We start from the raw sequence: 22,925 nt of genomic DNA on the forward strand, positions 1-22,925 counted from the left end.
CTTCACAAAATTCTTCTCATAGAAACCCTTCGCAGGACGGTAAGTATGTGGAACCTTACAAGCTTGTTTGAGGTACACGGACAGATCACACTTTGGGCTAGATAGATAAAATTCTATTTCCACCTCAAACTGGACAAAAAAAACCTGTATTTTGATCAGTCCCACCCTTGAGTTTCAAGGACAGAAGGCCCTGTTTCACAACAGTGGATCAGATCAGGGTGGAAACAACCCTCTCTTGTTTCAGCAATAAATTCAGGAGTTGAGACATCATACAGACACTTTCACAGTGCGGGAAACTTGTGGGGATAGGATGTCAGATGAACATGGTTTGGTTAGGGGGTTAAGGGTATTAGGTCAGTTGGGGGTGGGGGGGGAAGGATGACAGTTAGGTGAGGGGGATCATGTAGCATGTGGGCATGAGCAACAGGTTGGCATGTGAGTGAGGGGAATAAGTTGTCAAGTAAGCAGATGTATTCAAATAGTAGGGTGAGGGGTCAATTCAGGGAGGTTGCTGGATCTTCGGAGAAAGTGCGGGCTGCAGGCTGGAGATCAGAGTCGAATACTGTGGTGCTGTAAAAGCATAGCCGGTTAAGCAGTATCTGAGGATCAGGAGAGTCGATGTTTCAGGCATAAGCCCTCAGAGTCATAGACTCGTAGAGATGTACACCATGGAAACAGACCCTTCGGTCCAACCTGTCCATGCTGACCAGATATCCCAACCCAATCTAGTCCCATCTGCCAGCACCCAGCCCATATCCCTCCAAACCCTTCCTATTCATCTACCCATCCAAACGCCTCTTAAATATTGCAATAGTACCAGCCTCCACCACATCCCCTGGCAGCTCATTCCATGTACGTACCACCCTCTGCATGAAAATGTTGTCCCTTAGGTCTCTTTTATGTCTTTCCCCTCTCACCCTAAACCTATGCCCTCTAGTTCTGGACTCCCTGATCCCAGGGAAAAGACTTTGTCTATTTATCCTATCCAGGCCCCTCATAATTTTGTAAACCTCTATAAGGTCACCCCTCAGCCTCCGACACTCCAGGGAAAACAGCCCCAACCTGTTCAGCCTCTCCCTGTAGCTCAAATCCTCCAACCCAGGCAATATCCTTGGAAATCTTTTCTGAACCCTTTCACGTTTCACAACATTTTTCCGATAGGAAGGAGACCAGGGCATTAGTTCCAAAGAGGTAAGGTGTCAAATCTGTTGGGGTCAGGCGATGGGACAGTGTGTTGGAAATTGAGCTTGTCAGGTTTTGGGAAGAATGGGGGAGTGGTATTGTCGGTTCAATTTAATAGTTATCAAGGAATTAGAATAGATGTTCAGTCCTTTCACTTTCTGAAGTAACTATTAAGCTTAAGGAAGTCAGAACTCTTGAAAATCTCTAAATCTTACTCAATATTGGCGGAAATTCCTGCAAAGTAAGCGGTGTCAAGATTTGCAATTGGTCCTGACATACAGATCTAATCTATCCAGCTAATAGCATTTCTGGGCCTATTGAGTACTTGTGAGCTAAGAAAAAGATCAACTTGATAGGCTGATCAAGAACTAAGAAAACCATTTGGTTTCAGTTTAACTTCATTTGTTAGAATCTGTATTGATTTTTCATTACTTTTATCAATTTTGGTTTGCAGCTGTGAACTGGGAATTGTGAGCTGAAGATGACTAGTGGACTTTGGGACCAGCTTGCAGTTACAAGGAAAAGAACAAATCAAACAAACTTTTCTTTGTTTTTGAGGCCAGGCCTGGGGATTAATTGCAGACTAAATCTCAATTAAAAGAGATTCTACAGACATGGTGAACCCAGAAGGAAGGTTAAACAGATAGCATGAGATGACTATTAATGAGGTCAGTTCCTGGGAATTGGTTCTGCCACGTTGGGAATAGAGTCGAGTGTGAGATGCTGGAAAAGCGCAGCAGGTCAAGCAGCACCTGAGGAGCAGGAGAGTCGATTGCTCAGGCAAAAAAGGAATGAGGCCGTGCGCCGAGGAGGTGGCGAGATCAATGGGTGGGGGAATGGGGCTGGAGGGAAGGTAAATGAAAGTGTAAGTGGAGCTGGGGATAATGGTGATATGTCTGAGAGGAGGGCGGAGCAGTTAGGTGGGAAAGGTCATGAGGGTGGAAAGTTGGAATTGGGATAAGGTGGGGAGAGGGGAATGATGAAACTGGTAAAATTCACATTGATGCTCTGGGGTTGGAGGGTCCCAAGGTGGAAGATGAGATGTTTTTCCTCCAGGCATCGAGTGGTTAGGGACTGGTGATGGAGGAGGCCCAGGACCTGCATGTCCTTGGCAAAGTGGGAGGGGGAGTTAAAGTGTTCGGCCACGGGGCGGTGGGATTGGTTGGTGCAGGTGTCCTGGAGGTGTTCTCTAAAGCACTCTGCGAGTAGGCAAGTTTTCAAGCAGATGGCAAATGCTGATTCATAATAGAGGCCTCATGAAAGGATAATTAGTCTGTCAGAGCAGGACTAGAGCTGAAATTGTTTTTTGACCTGTGTTTTCTCAAGAAATGTTTTGCTGTTGGTGACACAGCATGGAGATTTGAAAATTCCCTACTTAATCTCCCATCCCAGCTTTTGGAAACCAACAGAGTAGAAAGGCGAGTTAGAAGTATTCCTACCCATACTTAAGTGAATTGAAACAGTGACTTTGATCAATATTTTCAGCAAAGCAATGAATCTACATCTACGTCTGTGAAACAATATATTGTGGAAACCATTTCATGTAATCTGGCCAGTTTTATCATTTTTTTTGTTTATCCCTTAACCATATTTGTTTGTCTGTCTGTCTTTTGTGTGAATGGGGCATGAGGACAAATATTTCATGTGGACATTAATTCAATTGTCTTATTGTTTCACGGTTTTTCTGCCAAAGTTATTACCTATTTAATAAATTATTAAGTTTTTAGTTGGAGATACAAAATCAGTGTCTGGAATTAATCAAAGTCTGGAACTAGTTGTTCAAACTTGTCTACTTGTTTTAAGCGTTCAGGGTCTTCTGAAGTTTGAATTTACTGTTTTGTGAATACAGAGGTAGAAAGATTGATTTGGTTCAGCTGTCTATCTCCATGTTGTGATACATTAAAGATCGGTAATAATCCTGTAGAGGTCAAAGTTATCATAAAAAATGCTGTTGCAATCTTTAGTCAGAGAAATGGTGTGCTTCAACTGCAGCTGACAATAGATCAAGACATATAAAAGGATATAATTCAGTGATATTTCCTTCATAGAGCAAAGCTCCTGCAAGCACTGCTCCTCTGATTTGTACAGATATGTTTAATTTTGTCTATATATATAGTGATGTGGGGTAATTGCCAGTTTGATTTCACAGCATCCCAGTGATGGAAGAGAATTCCCACTGTGCCTTGTCTGAAGAAATTGTTAGCTGGAGGTATATGGCTGACAATAGATGGGAAACGTAATTGACAATAGCAAAAATGATTAGAAAAACGACCCAACTCTATTCAAAATAAGATAACTGCAAATGACAGCACTGTGGATATTTCTCCTCAGTTGCCTTTTCTATACCTGCAGAACACTAAAGCCATCTTTATATCGGTTAGAGTATGATCTTGTGGAAATATAATGGAGATGGCAGTCAAAGTATTGTGTCATCATGTCACTATCAGCTCATTTGTATTTTTCCATCCAAACCATTTACAGTTTGATAGGTATTTAGAAATTAACGGATCAATCCAGTTTTCAAGAACAGAGATAATCTATGGGTACTTGTGATACAGTTATAACATATCTACCTCTGAGCTCAGAGGCCCAGTTTCAAGTTCTATCTGCCCTAGTGGTGTGTACTAACATTTCTAAAAAGATTGATTTGAAAATAGATATGTAAGGAAATACTATGGGACATGGGCATCACTGGCTGGCCAGCACTATGGACCATTTGGAATTCTGCTTGAGAAGGTGATGGTGAGCAATCTTCTTGAACCGCTCAGTCCATGTGCTATACATTCCCTTAGGAACACAGTGCCCTGAGGAAGGAAAATCAGGATTTTAATCCAGCAACAGTGAAGAAACAGTGATATTTTTCCAAAACAGGATGGTGAGTGGCTTGGAGGGGAATTTATAGGCGGTGATGTTCCCATGTATCTGCTGCCCTTGTCTTTGGAGATGAAAGTGGATATGGACTTGGAAAGTACAGTTTAAGGATCGTCAGTGAATTTCTGCAATGCATGTTGTAGATAGTACACACTACTGTGACTGAGCATTACTGGAGGAGTGAGTGAATGCTTATGAATGTGGTGCCAATGAAGTGGGCTGCTTTGACCAGGATGATATCAAACTTCTAGAGTGTTGTTGGAGTTGCATTCATCCAGGCAAATGGGAATATTCCATCACATTCCTGACTTGTACGTTATAGATGATGGACAGGCTTTCAAGAGTCAGATGAGTTACTCACCACAATATTCCTAGCCTCTGACCTGCTCATGTAGCCACTGTGTTTATGTGGTAGTTCAGTTAAGTTTCTGGTCAATGGTAAATTCAGGAGGTTGACAAGGGAATTCAGTGATGGTGGCCTGGTAGTTGGGTGGTGTGCAAGCTACTTACCACTTGCAGCCATAGCATTGATATTATCCAGATCTTGTTGCACTTGAACACAAACTGCTTCTGTACCCCAGGAGTTGCGAATGGTGTTGAACATTGTGCAATCATTGGCAAACATCTCCACTTCTGACCTTATGATGGAGGGAAGTTCATTGATGAAGCAGCTGAAGATTGGGCCGAGGACACTGCCCTCAGGAACTCCTGCACAGATGCCTGGCAGCTGAGATGGCTGACCTCTAACAACCTCTAACAGGTGTGACTCCAGGCAATGGAGAGTTTACACCCACTATCCATTTATTCCATTTTTTGCTTGGGGTCCTTAATGCTATACTCAGAGTCGATTGCAGCCTTGATGTCAAAGGCTGACACACTCAGCTCACCTCTAGAATTCAGCTCGTTTGTCTGTGATCCAAACAAGGCTGCAATGAGGTCAGGAGCTGAGTGGCCCTGGCAGAATCTAAACTGGAAATCACCAAGCAGGTTATTGCTGAGTACTTTATAGCACTATTAATGACACCTTCCATCACGTTACTTATGATCAAGAGAAGACTGATGGGGGCAGTAACTGGCTGGTTTGGATTTGTCCTGCTTTTTATGTGCAGGACAATTTTCCACATTGTTAGGTCGGGAACTGTACTGGAACAGTTAGGTGAGGGAAGTGGCAAAGTACTGGAGCACAAGTCTTCAATACAATTGCCAGAATGTTGTCAGGGCCCACAGCCTTTGCAGTATCCAGTGCCTTCAACTGTTCCTTGATATCACGTGGAGTGAATGAAATTGACTGAAGTTTGGTATCTGTCATGATGAGGTTCACTGGAGGAGCCAAGATGGATCGTCTACTCAGCAGTTCTGGCTGAAGGTTGCTGCAAATGCTTCAGTCTTATCTTTTGCAATGATGCATTGGGTTCTTCCATCATTGAGGATGGGGATAGTTATGCAGCGTCCTCCTCCATTGAGTTGTTTAATTGTCCACCACCATTCACGAATGGATGTGACAATACCACAGAGCTTAAATCTGATCCATTAGTTTTGGGATCACTTGGCTCTGGCCATCAGTTGCTGCTTACACTGTTTGCCATGCAAGTTGGCCTGTTTGGTAGCTTCACCAGGCTGACACTTCATTTTAAATATGTCCTGGCATGCTCTCCTGCAGTCTCCATTGACCAAGAGTTAATTCCCTCGCTCAATGGTAATGGTAGAGTGAGGGATTCTGGACCATGTGCAGGAGTACAATTTTGCTGCCATTGATGGCCCATTGACCTCATTGACATCCAGTCTTGAGTTGCTCAATCCTTTTGGAGTCTGTGCCATTTCGCACGGTTATAGAAGGTATTCACAATGTGTCGGCAAGTCGTTGTCTCCCACAAGGACTGTGCAGCAATCATGCAGATACTGCCATGGAGTGTCAGTGGGGGTTGGCAAGGATGAGGTTAAGTATGTTTTTTCCTTGTTATTGGTTCCCACAACAGCTACTGTAGAAGAGTCTGACAGGTTTATCCCTTAGGATTCGACTAGCTCTATCAGTAACGCTGCTGCTAAGTCATTCTTGCTGACGGACTTTGAAATCCCCCACCCACAGGACATTATCAGCATTTGCCACCCTCAGTGCTTCCTTCAAGTGTTGTTCAATATGGAGGATTACCGATTCATTAGTGGATGGAAAATGTATATAATAATCAACAGGTTTCCTTGTCCATGTTTAACCTGAAGGCACAAGACTGCATGGGGTGTAGAGTCAATGTTGAGGGCTCTGAGGGCAGCTCCCTTTTGTGATCTCCAAATAGCCCCTGACTTTACAGGGTTGACAGGGCTACTTTAGCTGTGGTCGTTTCCAATGCCTGGGCCGATGCCACATGGTCCATCCGGTTTCATTCCTTTGCTGAGACATCATAGCGATTGGTATCATGGAAAGGCTTGTTAGGTAACTTCAGAGGGCAACTGAGAGTAAACAACACTGCCGTGAGTTTGGAGTCACATCTATGCCAGAACTGTGGGGCTGGAAGATTTCCTGTCCGGAAGGACATTAGTGAGCCAGAGGGGTTTTCCTGATGATGGACAATGGTTTCACAGTCATCAGAGGATTCTTAAGTCCAGATTTTTTAAAATTGAATTCAAATTCCACCATCCGCTATGGTGGGATTTGACTCCAGTTCCCCAGAACATTATCCAAATTTCTGAATTAATAGTCTAGCAACAATACCACGAGGCCATCACCGCCCCGAAAATCATATTTTCCAGAATTTATTGATACCATTTTATTATGATGGCAAAAGCAACTCCATAAAATCTTGGAGTGCAATAAGTTCTGGAGCACAAGTCTTCAGTACTATTGCAGGAATGTTGTTAGCTACAATACCATGGGCTCTAAGCTTATTTTGCAGCCTCCTGTGTGGCAGCTTGTCAAAGGGCTTGTGGGTATCCAAATAGATCACATCCACTGGCTCTCTTTTGTCTAACTTGCTTGTTAAACTCCTCAAACAATTCTCACTGATTTGTCAGGCATGCCCTCCACTTGATGAAGGCAAGCTGATTGAATCCTCTTTTACCATGCACTTCCTAGTATTAAGCAATCTCATCATTGTAATGGACTTTAAAACTTTATCAATAACTGAGGTCATGCTAACTGATCTATAGTTTCCTTCTTCTGCTTCTCTCCCATCTTAATTAGGGGGTGTTACATTAGCCATTTTCCAGTCCTCGAGCACCCTCCCTGTCTCCAGTGATTCCTGAATGATCACTACCAATGCCTCTGCAATCTCCTCAGCTATCTCCTTCAGAACTCTGGGGTGTAGTCAGGGTAATTTATCCACCTTCAGACCTTCCAGCTTCCCCAGCACCTCCTCCGTAGTGATGGCCACCACACTTACCTCTGCCCCCTGATTCTCCTGAAGTTCTGGTATGCTGCTGGTGTGTTCCAATGTGAAGACTGATGGAAGGTACCTATTCAGTTCCTCTGCCATTTCTCGGTTCTGCATTACCAATTTACCCGTCTCATTTTCTAGTGCTTCAATGTCAATTCTTGCCTCTCCATTACCTTGTAGATATCTAAAATAAACTCCTGTAATTTTATTTTATATTCCTTGCAAGCTTACTCTCACACTTCATCTTCTTCCTGCTTATTGCTTTTTTTGTTATCCTCTGTTGGTTGTTAAAGGCTTCCTAAGCCTCTGGCTTCCTGTTAAAATCACAACATTACATGATTTTTCTTTTGCCTTTATGCTGTCTTTGCTTGTCAGCCATGATTGCCTCATTATCCCCTTTGTAGGTTTCTTCCTCCTTGTGATGGATTTCTGCTTTGCCTCCTGAACTATCCCCACGAACTCTTTCCATTGCTGCTCCACTGTCTTCCCTGCTCAGTTCCCCTTCCGGCCAATTCTGGCCAGCTCCACACAACACAATTTGATATCTGTGTAGTTACCTTTACTCAATTGTAATAATGTCACATCAGATTCCAGCTTCTTCCTCTCAGTCTGAAATAAATGTTCATTGTGATCTCCAAAAAAAAACTCGTCAAGACATTCTCATGCCTACGTGTCAAAAAGACTCTCAGGATGTCTTAATTGGGAATTTGATTTTACACTGAATCGCAGGATGAACAAATACAATAGGAGATGGGTGACATGTGAATCAGTTATATATATGGAAGCAAAATAATAAATCATGTCAGAACTTATGTTCAAAAAGCCAGCAAGAACTAACTATACAGCCTAAAATCCTACAGAAAGCACCATGCTTTAGTAACATTTGTCAGCTATATCCCATTAAGTTAGCTCTCCTGATATCTCCCTGCTAACTGTAGCATTGCTGTTCATCTTCCCACAGTTATAGCTATATCATTGCCTTTTATTTTGAGATGATAAGACGATATAGGATGAAGTATTTCTGTCTGGCCACTAAAAGAACAAAACTTACATGGCGTAACAATCAAGCTGATGGGCTCTTTCTGCGCAATTGTTCTTGTTCTCGAAAAATGTGCGAAACAAAGGTAGTCTTCCCGGCTATCAGATGACTGGACATTTGAAAAGTAAAGATCTCCATTAAGCCCCTGGGAAGCTCTTCTGTTCTGTTGTATACGCTGTATCTCTGAAAATTAAAACAACTTTTAGTAAACCATAAAATGTGTTTAAAATGGTGATTTGCTGACACACTTCGCTAATTTCATTTCTACAATTTATAAAGGCCATTGATTCCACCCCAGCAATTCATTATACAATTGTACTCATAACATCAATGAATTAAAAAATTAATAACACCAATTTTTAATAAAGGTAGCTAGATCTAACTTTCTGGCTCTCAATTCTTCCTATAGTTCAGCAGATGTGCTCTTTTTTCTGACACCTGGTTAAGCAGTTAAAAGAAAATTTAACAAAAGTAATAACAGAATAAGGCTAATTTGTTGATTAAACACACCTCTCTGGTATGCTAAATATCATAGCATGGAACCTCAACATGTAAAACTCAATTCTCAAACTACAGCCTCCATTATTTACAGTGAGCATGTTGGTGGTACATACAATTTGCTATCATTACTGGTGGATGGGAAGATCAAAACGGTTCACAATCAACAATTTCTTTTTTGAACATGAAACAGGAAATCAGAGTCTGCAACTATCTATCAGACTGATTATATATGCTTCCAGAATCTCATCACTCAAGCAATCATAATTTAATGAAATATGAACAGCTGGAGACTGGAGTTTGAGTCTTTTAAATCAGAGCATGCGAGATCAGAGATCTGCCCTTTATTCAATTTTGTTTCCTTGGGATCCCTAATATCTAACCTCATGCTTTACAGTAATTCAGTATCACTGACAGAAAGCAATAATTCATGACATCTTTCTTTTCATTTACAATGTCAGCACTGTCAGTTTTCAAGAGGTCTACCTACCTCTTAGCTATATTGTTTTTCCTAATATAGTTGCAGAAGATGAGTGTTGATCTTGATACCAGGGCAAGTTTTTTGTACTTCTTTTCATTGTTCTTATTTTCCATACAGCCAACTTTTGTTTTTCTTTATATTTCTTCCATTAGTCAAAATCTGTGTTAGTTTTTGCATTTTTGTGCTTGGTGTTTGCATTTTTAAAAATTTTGTATTGTCTCTTGGTTTGATTTAGTTTGTCTAAATAATGTATATGATTTGCCTAAACTGCATAATATCTTAAATGCTCCAAATGATTAAATCAAATCAATGTAATTTCAGACTGACAGCTGTTTCAAAATGACAGCTGTTATGTCAGAAGAATTGTAAAATTAGAACCGATTTTATTCCCCAACATTTCCATTTCCATTTTAGTTATTTTGTAATCAGAAAAGAAAAGCCAATTGAGGCTGACAAAGACATGAGCAGATGTGATGCTGACTGAATTTACCAATTTAGTTTAACAGCCGGCTGGTATGCGTAGTCATAAATGTATAAGAGATGGCACTTACTGCTGGTCATCCAATAAATATTTAATGGAGGTGGCCCACTGGGAGGATTGCAGGGTAATACGACAGCGTCGCCCTCCTCAACTTCAAAATGTTTTATACTTTCTTTTGGAAATCTCGGGATAGCTGGGAAAGAAAAAAACAAAGCATTAGTCATAATGTGTGAAGTTACTAGAAAGAGAGCACAAGCCAGACAGACAAATGCAGTTGAATGAACTGCATGCCTGGTCAAGGTCAGTAAATGTCAAATTTCTTATTTCATTAACTGCATCATGATGCTCACACACTACTCAATGTGTCACACCCAATTGTCACCTACCAACAACCTCCATCAATCATGATTCTATCATGACAATAATCTAATACTTGTAGCTTTATATTGTCCTTGCATACTTGGCACTGCTCTAAATCTCACACCCACATCTCACAGGCTGTATGCACTGTCAACTTATTCAATCTGGACAGACATCATCTGAACACGTTACACCACACTTAGTAATACATTTTCCCCATTTTTTTCAGGAAAAGTCGACACATCATTGCAGGCATTGGTTGTCAAACAGACAGGACCAGGCAAAATGCATGTTCACACTCCAGTGGAAAAAACCATTACCAGCAGGTGGTCATCAATGACACTCTGGATAATAACAACATGAGAACATAAGAAATAGGAGTGGGAGTGGGCCACCTGGCCCCTCAAACCTGCCCCTCCATTCAGTAAGATCATGGCTGATCTTCTTGTCGACTCAGCTCCATGTATTCGCCTGCTCACCATCACCCTTAATTCCTTCACCGTTCAAAACTCTATCTATCTTCACTTTAAAACATTCAACGCAATTGCCGCAGCAGTTTCACTGGGCTGGGAATTCCACAGACTTACAATCCTATGGATGAAGAAGTTCCTCCTGGACTCAGTCCTAAATCTATTCCCCCTTATTTTGAAGTCATGCCTCCTTTCTGGAATCAACCTTGTGAACCTCCTCTGTATCCGCTCCAATGCCAGTACATCCTTTCTCAAGTAAGGAGGCCAAAACTGTACACAGTACTCCAGGTGTGGCCTCACCATCACCTTATACAGCTATAGCACAACCTCCCTATTTTCAAACTCCATCCCTCAAGTAATGAAGGACTTGTCTTCTTAATAACCTGCTTCACCTTCAAACCAATGTTTTGTGATTCATACACAAGGATACTCAGGGCCCTCTGCAGAACAGCATGCTGCAATTTTTCACCATTTAAATAACAGTGGGACTAAAACAATTAGAAATGATTATATACATAGTTAATCTTCCTAAACTTCCAGTTCTCCCATATCCCTCTTTCTTCATCTGATCTCGATGCTACAAATGGCATCAAACTCACTTTTGCCCCCAACTCTCCCCAACAAGCACAACATTCTTGTTCTCTCCTTCTCCTTTTGGATATATCTATACTGCAACCAGGCAGAGAGTGGAGGTGGAAGAAAAATAAACTCACCATCATGTTTATAGCCACAAGGTCAGAAATGCACACTGTGCTTTAGATGGTAAGCAACTTGGACATAGAGCCAATCCAGCCATAAGTTGCCTCCAGACAAGGAAGGAAGCAATTGTAATACAGATGCCATGTCAGTTGAGAGCATGATAAAAACAGAATTCTGCTCAGACAGACTCAAATGAGCACCTTGTGGGAACAGGGCAGAGCAGGTCAGAGGCTGGATACTCATTGGAAGTCACTCATCTCCTGACTCCATAAAGGTTCTCAAGAAGTTACAAAGTATCAGTAAGAGTATCATGAAACATCGTGCACTTGGCTGGTTGACTGCAAACACTGATGCAGAGCCTGATGCCATCCATGAAAAGGAGCCCATTTGATAAGCAGTCCATCCTGCACCATAAATATTCACCTTGCTCCAAAGCTGCCAGACTGCAGTGCACTGTACACCATCTGCACTGATGTACTGAAGTAACTCACCAATATTCCTTCACCAGCACTTTTTAAACACACAATTTATAACATCAATGAGAAGAAGGGAAGCTTACGCATGATGGTATCACCAGCTGCAGGTCATGCACCATACCACTCTTTCACCATCACTGCTTCAAAAATGGGTAATCCCCACTTAAGAGTGCTGTCAGGATGCTTTGGCACACAGACTACAAAGGTTCAAAACGTTGGCTCAAAACATACCCTTCAGGGCCATGAGGGATGGGCATTAAATGCTGTCCTTATCAATGAAAACTGCATCACAGTGAACAACTTAAAACAAAAACAAGAACACGCATCTTAAATACGGATGTGAATGAGTTCAAGATGGACTGCAGTCAGGCTTGATTAAAAACAATCTCATCTAACCACAGTAATTTTAGTTCCCAATCGTATTTATCTATGAATGTTGAAACTGCCATGATATAATTCTAAGAATCATGGGGAATCTACCCTGTATTAAGGACAAAAGTGTAACTGGGGAGAGAATAGGGCCCCTCAAAGATCAAAAGAGTAAAAAGTGAGGTCTGCAGATGCTGGAGATCAGAGCTGAAAATGTGTTGCTGGTTAAAGCACAGTAGGTCAGGCAGCATCCAAGGAACAGGAAATTCGACGTTTCGGGCCAGAGCCCTTCATCAGGAATGAGGAGAGGGTGCCAGGCAGGCACCTTAGACCTAAGATCTTAGCCTGCCTGGCACCCTCTCCTCATTCCTGATGAAGGGCTCCGGCCCGAAACGTCGAATTTCCTGTTCCTTGGATGCTGCCTGACCTGCTGTGCTTTAACCAGCAACACATTTTCACCCTTCAAAGATCAGCAAGGCAACCTTTGTGTGGAGCCGCAGAAAATGGGGGCTCACTTTGGAAAAGGACATGGAAGATACAGAAAGTAGGGAAATAGATGGTGACATCTTGAAAAATGTCCATATTACAGAAGTAGTAGTGCTGGATGTCTTGAAACACATAAAAGTAGATAAATCCCCAGGATCTGATCGGGTGTACCCTAGAACTTTGTGGGTAGCTAGGGAAGTGATTGCTGGCCTGTTGCTGAGATATTTGTATCATCGATAGTCACAAGTGAGGTGCCAGAAGACTGGAGGTTGGCTAATGTGGTGCCACTGTTTAAGAAAGGTGGTAAGGACATGCCAGGGAACTATGGAACGGTGAGCCTGATGTCAGCGATGGGAAAGTTGTTGGAGGGAATCTTGAGGGACAGGATGTACATGTATTTGAAAAGGCAATGACTGATTAGGGATCGTCAACATGGCTTTGTGTGTGGGAAATCATGTCTCACAAACGTGATTGAGTTTTTGAAGAATTAACGAAGAGGATTGATGAGGGCAGAGCAGTAGATTTGATTTGTATGGACTTCAGTCAGGCGTTCAACAAGGTTCCCCATGGGACACTGGTTAGCAAGGTTATATCTCATGGAATACTGGAAGAACTAGCCATTTGGATACAGAATTGGCTCAAAAAGTAGAAGACAGAGGGTGCTGGTAGAGGATTGTTTTTCATGCTGAAGGCCTGTGTCCAGTAGAGTCCCACAAGGATCAATGCTGGGTCCACTAATTTTCAACATTTATGTAAATGATTTGGATATGAGTATAAGAGGTATGGTTAGTAAGTTTGCAGATGTACCAAAATTGGAGGTATAGTGGACAGTGAAGAAGGTTACCTTAGATTACAACAAGATCTTGATCAGATGGGCCAATGGGTTGAAAAGTAGCAGATGGAATTTAATTCAGATAAATGCGAGGTGCTGCATTTTGAAAAACAAATCTTAGCAGAACTTATACACTTAATGGTAATGTCCTAGGAAGTGTTGCTGAACAAAAAGACCTTGGAGTGCAGGTTCATAGCTCCTTGAAAGTAGAGTCGAAGGTAGATAGGATAGTGAAGAAGGCGTTTGGTATGCTTTCGTTTATTGTTCAGAGTATTGAGTTACAGGAGTTGGGAGGCCATGTTGCGGCTGTACAGGACATTGGTTAGGCCACTGTTTGAGTATTGCATGCAATACTGGTCTCCTTCCTATTGGAAAGATGTTGTGAAACTTGAAAGGGTTCAGAAAAGATTTCCAAGGATGTTTCCAAGGTTTGATGAGTTGAGCTATAGTGAGAGGTTGAATAGGCTAGGGCTATTTTCCCTGGAGTGTCGGAGGCTGATGGGCGACCTTATAGAGGTTTACAAAATCATGACAGGCATAGATAGGATAAATAAATCCCCTCGGGTGGGGGAGTACAGAATGAGACGGCTTAGGTTTAGGGTGAGAGGGGCAAGATATAAAAGAAACCTAAGGTATAACCTTTTCATGCAGACAGTGGTACATGTATGGAATGAATTGCCAGAGGAGATGGTAGAAGCTAGTACAGTTGCAACATTTAAAAGGGATTTGGATGGGTATATGAATAGGAAGGGTTTGGAGGGATATAGGCCAGGTGTTGGCAGGTGGGACGAGATTTGATTGGGTTATCTGGTCAGCATGGACGAGTTGGACTGAAGGGTCTGTTTCTGTGCTGTACATCTCTATGACTCTATGATTGAAAATGGGTAATAATACAGAAAATCCACTTCACTGTACATAAAATGCTTTAGAAATTTGAGACTTTAACTCACTCTAAATGCAAGTCTTTTTGGTTAATTTGTTTCCTATCGGTGCTTCAATTATCTTGTGGAAACGAACTCAATTCCAAATTAATAAGTCACCTTCAGTCCAACTTGTCCATGCCGACCAGATATCCTAAATTAATCTATACCCATTCGCCACCATTTGGCCCATATCCCTCTCAACCCTTCCCATTCATATACCCATCCAGACGTCTTTTAAAGATTGTAATTGTACCAGCCTCCACCACTTCCTCTGGCAGCTCATTGCGTACACACATCACCCACTGCGTGAAAAGGTTGCCCCTTAGGTCCCTTCTAAATCTTTCCCCTCTCACCTTAAACTTATGCTCTCTAGTTTTGGACTCCCCCACTCTGTTGTGAAAGATGAAAGGGTTCAGAAAACATTTACAAGGATGTTGCCAGGGTTAGAGAATTTGAGCTGTGGGGAGAGGCTGAATAGGATAAGGTAAGTTTCCCTGAAGTATCAGAGGTTGAGGGGGTGACCTTATCGAGGTTTCTAAAATCCTGACGGTCGTGGATAGAGTGAAGAATTGCTGAGGTAATTTTGAACTTGCCATGTTTTTTCACTACACAAGGGGAAAAAATAGTCAAATATTGATATACACCAAGAATTAAGTTTGCAACAAAAGTGTGTTTGCAATCTATGCTTTCAGCTTTCAGAGACGAGTTAAATTCTGCCCAAGTTTATCACAAGGTGTTATTTTTTTACCACCATTCTCTTGGGAAGTCATTTAGGCAGTCTAATTCATTTTGTAGCAATTGTGGGGAACAAGACAAACTGCCCTGCAACTTGATACTATAAAAATACTTATTAAAGAGATTGCAAGTCCATCTGGTGAGGGACTTGGGGAAGACAGTTGTTAAGGATCTTTATATAGGTCAATAGAATGTGAAGTTCTTCTGCAGTTAAAGTTCAAGCATTTTATTCCAGTACAGGAGAGCTTTCTCCCTGGCTCAACAAATTGATGCTCTTGGCCAGAATAGAAAAGTATTCTATTTTCCATTATAATCTCAAACCTTGATGAACAGAAACAACAATCACTCAAAAATGCAAAGAAAGAATTTGGCACCAAAAAAAAACATTATACAATGAAAGGGGAACATTTATCAGAGACATTCTGCGTCTTAGAATGGTGGACACATTTCCTTACTTAGGAAATTATGCACTTTGTTTAGTCTAAGACTTCATCAAACTGCATGCCATTTCAAGAGTAGTGTTGCTAGCTCAGAATCAGAACCACTTGCGTCCAGACTAAAATATATAATCAAGCTTACATTTCAGTGCAGTACTGAGGGGAAGGTTGCACTGTTGGAATACAGCATTTTCAGTGGGATAACAAAGCAAAACCCTGTCTGCCTGTTTGTGTAAGTGAGAAACAGAGCACAGTGAAGAAGGTTATGTCAAAGTACAACAGGATCTTGATCAAATGCCGAAACATCGAATTTCCTGTTCCTTGGGTGCTGCCTAACCTGCTGTGCTTTAACCAGCAACACATTTTCAGCTGTGATCTCCAGCATCTGCAGACCTCATTTTTTACCCTCTTGATCAAATGAGCCAATGGACCGAGGAATTTAATTTAGATACATGTGCGGTGTTGCATGTTTGTAAGTCAAATCAGTGCAGGACTTATACACTTAATGGTAGGGTCCCAGGGACTGTGGCCAAACAAAAAGACAATGGGGGGCAGGTTCATAATTCCTGGCAGGTAGAGTCATTGGCAGACAGGGTAGTAAAGGCAGCGTTTGGTATACTAGCCTTTTTTGGTCAGTGCATTGAGTGTAAACGAGTTGGGATGCCATATTAAGGTTGTACAGAACATTGGTTAGGCCATTTTTTGGAATACCATGTGCAAAGAAAAGATGTTATGAAACTTGAAAGGGCACCAAAAAGATTTACAAACATGTTGCCAGGATTGGAGGGTTTGAGCAAAAGGGAGAGGCTGAATAGGCTGGGGCTAATTTCCCTGGAGCGTCAGAGGCTGAGGGATGAACTTATAAAGATTTATGAAATCATGTGGGGTATGAACAATCAAGGTCTTTTTCCCAAGGCGGGGTGGGGGAGTCCAGAACTGGAGGGCATGGGTTTAAGGTGAGAAGGGAAAGATTTAAAAGGGTCCTAAGGGGCAACGTTATCACACGGAGGATGGCGCATATATGGAATGAGCTGCCAGAGGAAGTGGCAGGGGCTGGTACAATGGCAAAATTTGAAAGGCATCTGGATGGGTATATGTTTAAGAAGAATTCAGAGGGATATGGCCCAAGTGCAGGCAAATGGGACTAGATTATTTTAGGATATCTGGTCAGTGTGGGACGAGTTGGACTGAAGGGTCTGTTTCCATGCTTTATAACTCTACAACATGACGATAAGTTAAATTTTTGCATCTGACTGCAAAGGTACTTGTGCATGAATATTAAAATGTCAAATTAAACATACCTTAGTCATCACAAATTAAATTAAAATCACAATTTTGTACCCTGCAGGGTGTTCTCCAACATCAAGCATTTCTTGTTAAGAAACCTATTCATGAATCGATAACACAGCAATGTTCTTCTGGTATCAAGCCGCGTAGATATTATTACCTAGTTATATCCTTTGGAGCATTATTCATAAACGTTTTGTGGAGATTTATAATTCAAAGATATTTCTAAATTACTAAACTTTGCCTGAAGTTCAATGCATTGTCAGCCTTTTATACAGACACAATGGCATTGCTACACTCCCTACCATGCCCACCACCATTCAAAGGTTAATTGATCAGTGGTGAAAAGAAATTCCACAACTTGACCAGGTTACTCCACAGCCACTGGGCACTTAATTGGCTCAAGTGGAACCTTCCCCTCACCCTGCCTCACCTCCTATCTGGAAGGATGTCCTGCCTTCCAGGACTGATAGTCAATCAAATCTCATGATCCCCACATGAGTACGGAGACTGTCGAGTCTGGGGACTTCCAAGAGAAGCATCGTAGAGCTTCACATAAAGGGAAGTCCTGGGAAGAGTGGCTGGACTTGGTGAGGAGTGGGGAGGATATGAGGTCATGCAACTTTGGCAGAGGGACTTTGACAGAGGGGAATGTGGGTTGGCACTTAGCTGAAGGAGGGTCTACAATCGGTTGCAGGTGCCCAAATCTGAGGCACTGACCTCCCATCTCCATAGGATGCCAACAGGAGTACCAACACGTAGCTTTAGCACCTGATAATAGAGATAAATTCCCACAAATAGCAGAAGAGTGTCCTTACTTGGCTGTTCATTGGACACACAAGGGCATCAGTTCACCCACAGGTGAGATGATTTGCTGATGCTTCCACTGTCATGAGTCAAACTCCAGCAGGGATGGGTCGGTAACAGGCATCCTGCTGTCATTCTGATACCTCATTTTCAGCCCCTGTCCCACACCCATTATCCAGCTCATTTAGGAAAAGGGATGGGGAGAGGGAGGGGTTGTTATTCATAACACTCCTACAGTTTCTTGCTCTTGAGTTACACGATTCCTCGCACACCCTTGTTATTCTTCCCCCTCATCCGAGAAATGAAATGAATTACAGAACTAAAGTCTGAATTCATTCTTTTGTCATAAATTTTAATTCTAACAAAATACTCATCTGACATATACAAAAATAATCTTGAACTTAAATGCAGTAAGAAACATAATATAGATTGAGAACTTGCCTTGATATGTACCTTGTAACATGGACATCCTCATAAAAATAGTTTTAGATTAATGTGTTTCCCTACATCATCAATTTAATACAGGTAATCATCCATCCTCTATCATAAACAATAGTGGATTACATAAATTTGGAACCAATACAGGCCTGGCAGATCTGAGTTATGTTGGCAATTCTCACATCATTCATCAACGAAAACAAAAACACAATTGTAAAAAGCCTTCCAGCATGAAGAGAAAAACACTAAGATTAAAAATAGTTGAAAAATGTGGTGCTGGTAAAACAGCAGGCCAGGCAGCATCCGAAGAGCGGGAGAATCGACATTTCGGGCATGAGCCCTTCTTCAGGATTCCTGAAGAAGGGCTCATGCCCAAAACATCGATTCTCCTGCTCCTTGGATGCTGCCTGACCTGCTGCACTTTTCCAGCAACACATTTTCAGCTCTGATCTCCAGCATCTGCAGTCCTCACTTTCTCCTTTAAGTATAATCCCTCTAACTTCTGTATTTAGTTCCCTTCATAATAAATTTTCACATTGAGAAGAGTTAGAATTAAGGTTTATTGTCACACATTATCAAGTTATGAAAGAACAAAAGTACAGTGAAAAGTCTACAATGTCGTCAATATATGGCACCATCTTAGGTACAAAAAATAGGGAAAATAAAGCTGGAAGACTGGAGGTTGGCTAACGTGGTGCCACTATTTCAGAAAGGTGGTCAAGCCAGGAAACTGTAGACTGGTGAGCCTGACATCAGTGGTAGGCAAGTTGTTCAAGGGAATCCTGAGGAATAGGATTTACATGTCTTTAGAAAAGCAAGGACAGGTAATCAACGTGGCTTTGTGCATGGGAAATTGTCTCACGAAACTGATTGACTTTTTTGAAGAAGTAACAAAGAGGATTGATGAGAGCGTGATCTATATAGACTTCAGCAAGGCATTCGACAAGGTTGTGCATGGTAGACTGGTTCACAAGGTTGATCACATGGAATAGAGGATGAACTAGCCATTTGAATACAGAACTGGCCAAAGGTAAAACACAGAGGGTGGTGGTGGAGGGCTGCTTTTCAAACTGGAGGCCTGTGACCAGCGGTCTGCTGGAATGATTGGTGCTGGGTCCACTACTTTTTGTCATTTATATAAATGAGTTGGATGTGAGCATAGGAGGCATGGCTACTACGTTTGCAGATGACAACAAAACTGGAGATGCAATGGAGGTTACCTCGGAGTACAGCGGGATCTTGATCAATGACAAATGGATTTTAATGAATGTGAGGTACTGCAGTTTGGAAAGGCAGACCAGGGCAGGACATATACACTTAATGGTAATGTGCTGGGGAGTGTTGCTGAACAAAGTGACCTTGTAGGTTTATAGCTCCTTGAAATTGGAGTCGCAGGTAGATAGGATAGTGAAGGCGGCATTTGGTATTCTTGCCTTTATTGGTCAGTGCATCAAATATAGGATTTGGGAGGTCATGTTGTGGTTGTACAGGATGTTAGTTAGGTCACTATTGGAATATTGCATTAGTTCTGGCCTCCCTTCCATTGAAAGGATGTTGTGAAACTTGAAAGGGTTCAGAAAAGATTTACAAGGATATTGCCAGGGTTGGAGGGTTTGAGCTGCGGGGACAAGCTGGATAGGCTGGGGCTGTTTTCCCTAGAGCATCAGAGGATGAAGGATGACCTTATAGAGGCTTATAAAATCATGAGGAGCACGGATAGGATAAATAGACAAAGTCTTTCCCCTGGGGTGGGGGTGTCTAGAACTAGAGGCATAGGTTTAGGGAGAGAGGGGCAAGATGTTCAAAAGGACTGAAGGGCCATTTTTTTCACGCAGAGGGTGGTGCATGTATGGAATGAGCTGCCGGAAGAAGTGGTGGAGGCTGGTACAATTACAAAGGCATCTGGATGGGTAAACGAATGGGAAGAATTTTGAGGGATATGGGCTAAGCACTGGCAACTGAGACAAACTTAGGATATCTGGTCAACGTGGATAAGTTGGACCGAAAGGTCTGTTTACTTCTAAGTTCTAAGTCTAAGAGTTGGACCGAATGGTCTGTTTATGTGCTATACTTCACGTGGCTCTATGACTCTAAAAGTTATGCGATGTATATCTGTAATGTAGTGTAAGTATAATTTAGAGAAATAAGAATTAAAGTTTAAAAAAAAATAGATATTACAGGCATTCTAGAAGGGCTTCAACATGGTCTGACCAGGTGCCACAGTTCCAAACCAGAAACAGTCTTCACTTCAGGCTGCTGACCACCCCTGCTCTGCTCTGGGCCAGTGGCACAAGTGGGAAAGACAGAAGAGAGAATAAAAACACAAGAGGGGGAGAAAAAGAGAAAAAAAAACAAGAAAATTATTGGACGAAGTGGATGAGCTCTGGTTAGAGCGTTCTACTCCATCGGCATCTTGAATCAAAGATAACTTTGCTCCATATTTCCTGGAAAGTTTCAGCACAGTTTTGAGTTCAAGAGTGATGCTGCCACATTATTTTCACAAGAAGTACACTTGTAACTGATTTACATTTCTTTATTGTTGAATCATCATTACACACTAATTTCCTGGAGAGCTCACATATTTTCAAAGATATATTCATCGAAAGCCTCTGCTCTTTATTTACAATTCTCAGCTCCCTGCCCCCCCCATACGGGATTTACTGCCACAATGTTTGTTTGACCGAACCAAACCACCTTTAGTCTATATGCATCCGAAACCTTTTGACCCACATTCACCCTTAACGTGTTCAGAAGAACTAAACCACATTTTTTTTTTGGCCACTGATTGCAGCACTGCTGAGAATGATAATAGATATGGAGAGGAACAAGCCGTTCTGAAAATGGTGTACACAGCAGAAGACAGCATCCCTTTGTTCTTGTCACTAATTTTGCTGTTGCATATTTTATGCAAATTCTTTATGGTCAAAAAAAAAGGAAACAAAAGGTAGCACAAGCTCCATGGAAAAGATTGACAAGGAATCAGATAAGGTGTGGCTAAATTCTATATAAGTATGATCCAGGGTCCACAGGGACTTGTGTTTTCAAAATCATTCACATCAGTTTCCTTTTTTGCTGGATGGCGATATTAAGTACACACAAGACAAACTTGTTAAATCAACAATTTATACAAGTGATTACTTTCTTGTTTGGTGGGGGTGCTTAACCTAAGCAAATACTTTGAAAGACTCCATGTCAAGCTAAGGAGAAAATGCTGTTTGCTTGATGTGGATTGAACAAACTCTTCCCATTGATCAATTCAACTTAACCAGAGTTCAAAAAACAGAGGTCAAGATATGCAAGATGAACCTGGAGAACCTTTCCGCTCAGTAGGGATTCCTCTGGACTTTAACCACCAAATCCTGGTTTCCCACATGGATTCCTTCTGCTTCTCCAGCCAAGATTAACCTGATCATTGGCACATTCCCGAGGATTCAAAATGCATGGAACAAATTGATCAATTAGCCAAACTGATTTATCATTAACTGTGCCCAGGAGCATTCCAGACCTACCTGATTAGATTCCCTACAGAGTAGGAAAAAAGGCCCTTCGGTCCAACAAGTCCACACCAACCCTCTGAAAAGTAACCCACCCAGACACATTGTTCTACATTTACCCCTGACTAATGCACCTAACCTACACACCCCTGAACACTATGGGCAATTTGGCGTGGCCAATTCACCTGACCTGTATATCTTTGGATGTGGGAGGAAAACACAGCACCAGGAGGAAACCCACGCAGACACGGGGAGAATGTGCAAACTCCACACAGTCGCCCAAGGTTGGGATCGAACCTGGCACTGTGAGGCAGCAGTGCGAACCACTGAGCCACCGTAACGCTCACAATGTAGCAGAGGAACAAGATCATCAAAGCTGGTTTTCCTTCCAAATTGCTTTCACTTCACATGCTATTTGAACCCAAAAGCACATTGTTGAGTAGGCTTTGTATTTGAATAAAGTGCATGTAGGTTAGTAACACACATTGTCAGCAATTCCTTCAACTCTCAGATTTCCATGAAATGAATAAAAGCGAACAAGTGAAATTATGAAGAACTCACCTGCAGTAATAAAAACAATTTCTTCAGATATTGCTACTCCCAGATCATTGCCGGCAAAACAACGGTATTTTCCCTGAAAAGTCTTCAAATTTCCATTGCTGTTTTTGATAATGAAAGTTCCTGAGTTTGCGATTGTGGTCACTCTAGGATCTTGGGATGGATCATATTCTTTGCCATCCTTAGTCCAGGTAAAACTGAAAAAAACAAAGTCTTTCCTGAGTTATCTAATACACTGAATACCCCGTGTTCCTGAATTACAAATCAACTGTTTAATATTCAGAAAAGATTTTCCACAGAGAAAACAGGATTTCGAATTTGACACTCTTAAATTGGTGAAGCTGCAAGGAAATTTACATTTCATTAATTTTGTTTCTGCTTGCACCTTCTGATATTAAACTAGCACAGACACGGTTAAAAAAGTAGTTGTCAAAAACTGGAGTTATCCTCCCTTCCATTGAAACTAAATGCATGGAAAAAACATCCATTTGAAAATAATTTTTGAGTGAAAATTACATTAAAATATTCATAAACCAAAGAATAAAAGCAGAAACATGCAAATACTTTCATGTCCTCAACACATAAATGGGATACTTCTTTATGTCAACCAACGAGTGCTGCATTTTGGAAAACA

General features: G+C 41.7%; 1 protein-coding gene across 8 annotated transcripts in view; it reads right to left on the minus strand.

The window, feature by feature from the left end:
* chl1b (cell adhesion molecule L1-like b) overlaps positions 1 to 22,925 on the minus strand; it is an 892,764-nt gene that overhangs the window by 469,559 nt on the left and 400,280 nt on the right. For all 8 annotated transcript variants that reach the window (XM_060835722.1, XM_060835723.1, XM_060835715.1 and 5 more), the window contains 3 exons: positions 22,295 to 22,488; positions 9,991 to 10,113; positions 8,473 to 8,643 (listed from right to left, as the gene is read on the minus strand). In XM_060835722.1, coding sequence (XP_060691705.1) covers positions 8,473 to 8,643; positions 9,991 to 10,113; positions 22,295 to 22,488 — 488 coding nt within the window. The remainder of the gene's footprint in view (positions 1 to 8,472; positions 8,644 to 9,990; positions 10,114 to 22,294; positions 22,489 to 22,925) is intronic.

This window comes from Hemiscyllium ocellatum, chromosome 14, assembly GCF_020745735.1.
Source record: "Hemiscyllium ocellatum isolate sHemOce1 chromosome 14, sHemOce1.pat.X.cur, whole genome shotgun sequence".
NCBI classification, from domain to species: Eukaryota; Metazoa; Chordata; class Chondrichthyes; order Orectolobiformes; family Hemiscylliidae; genus Hemiscyllium; species Hemiscyllium ocellatum.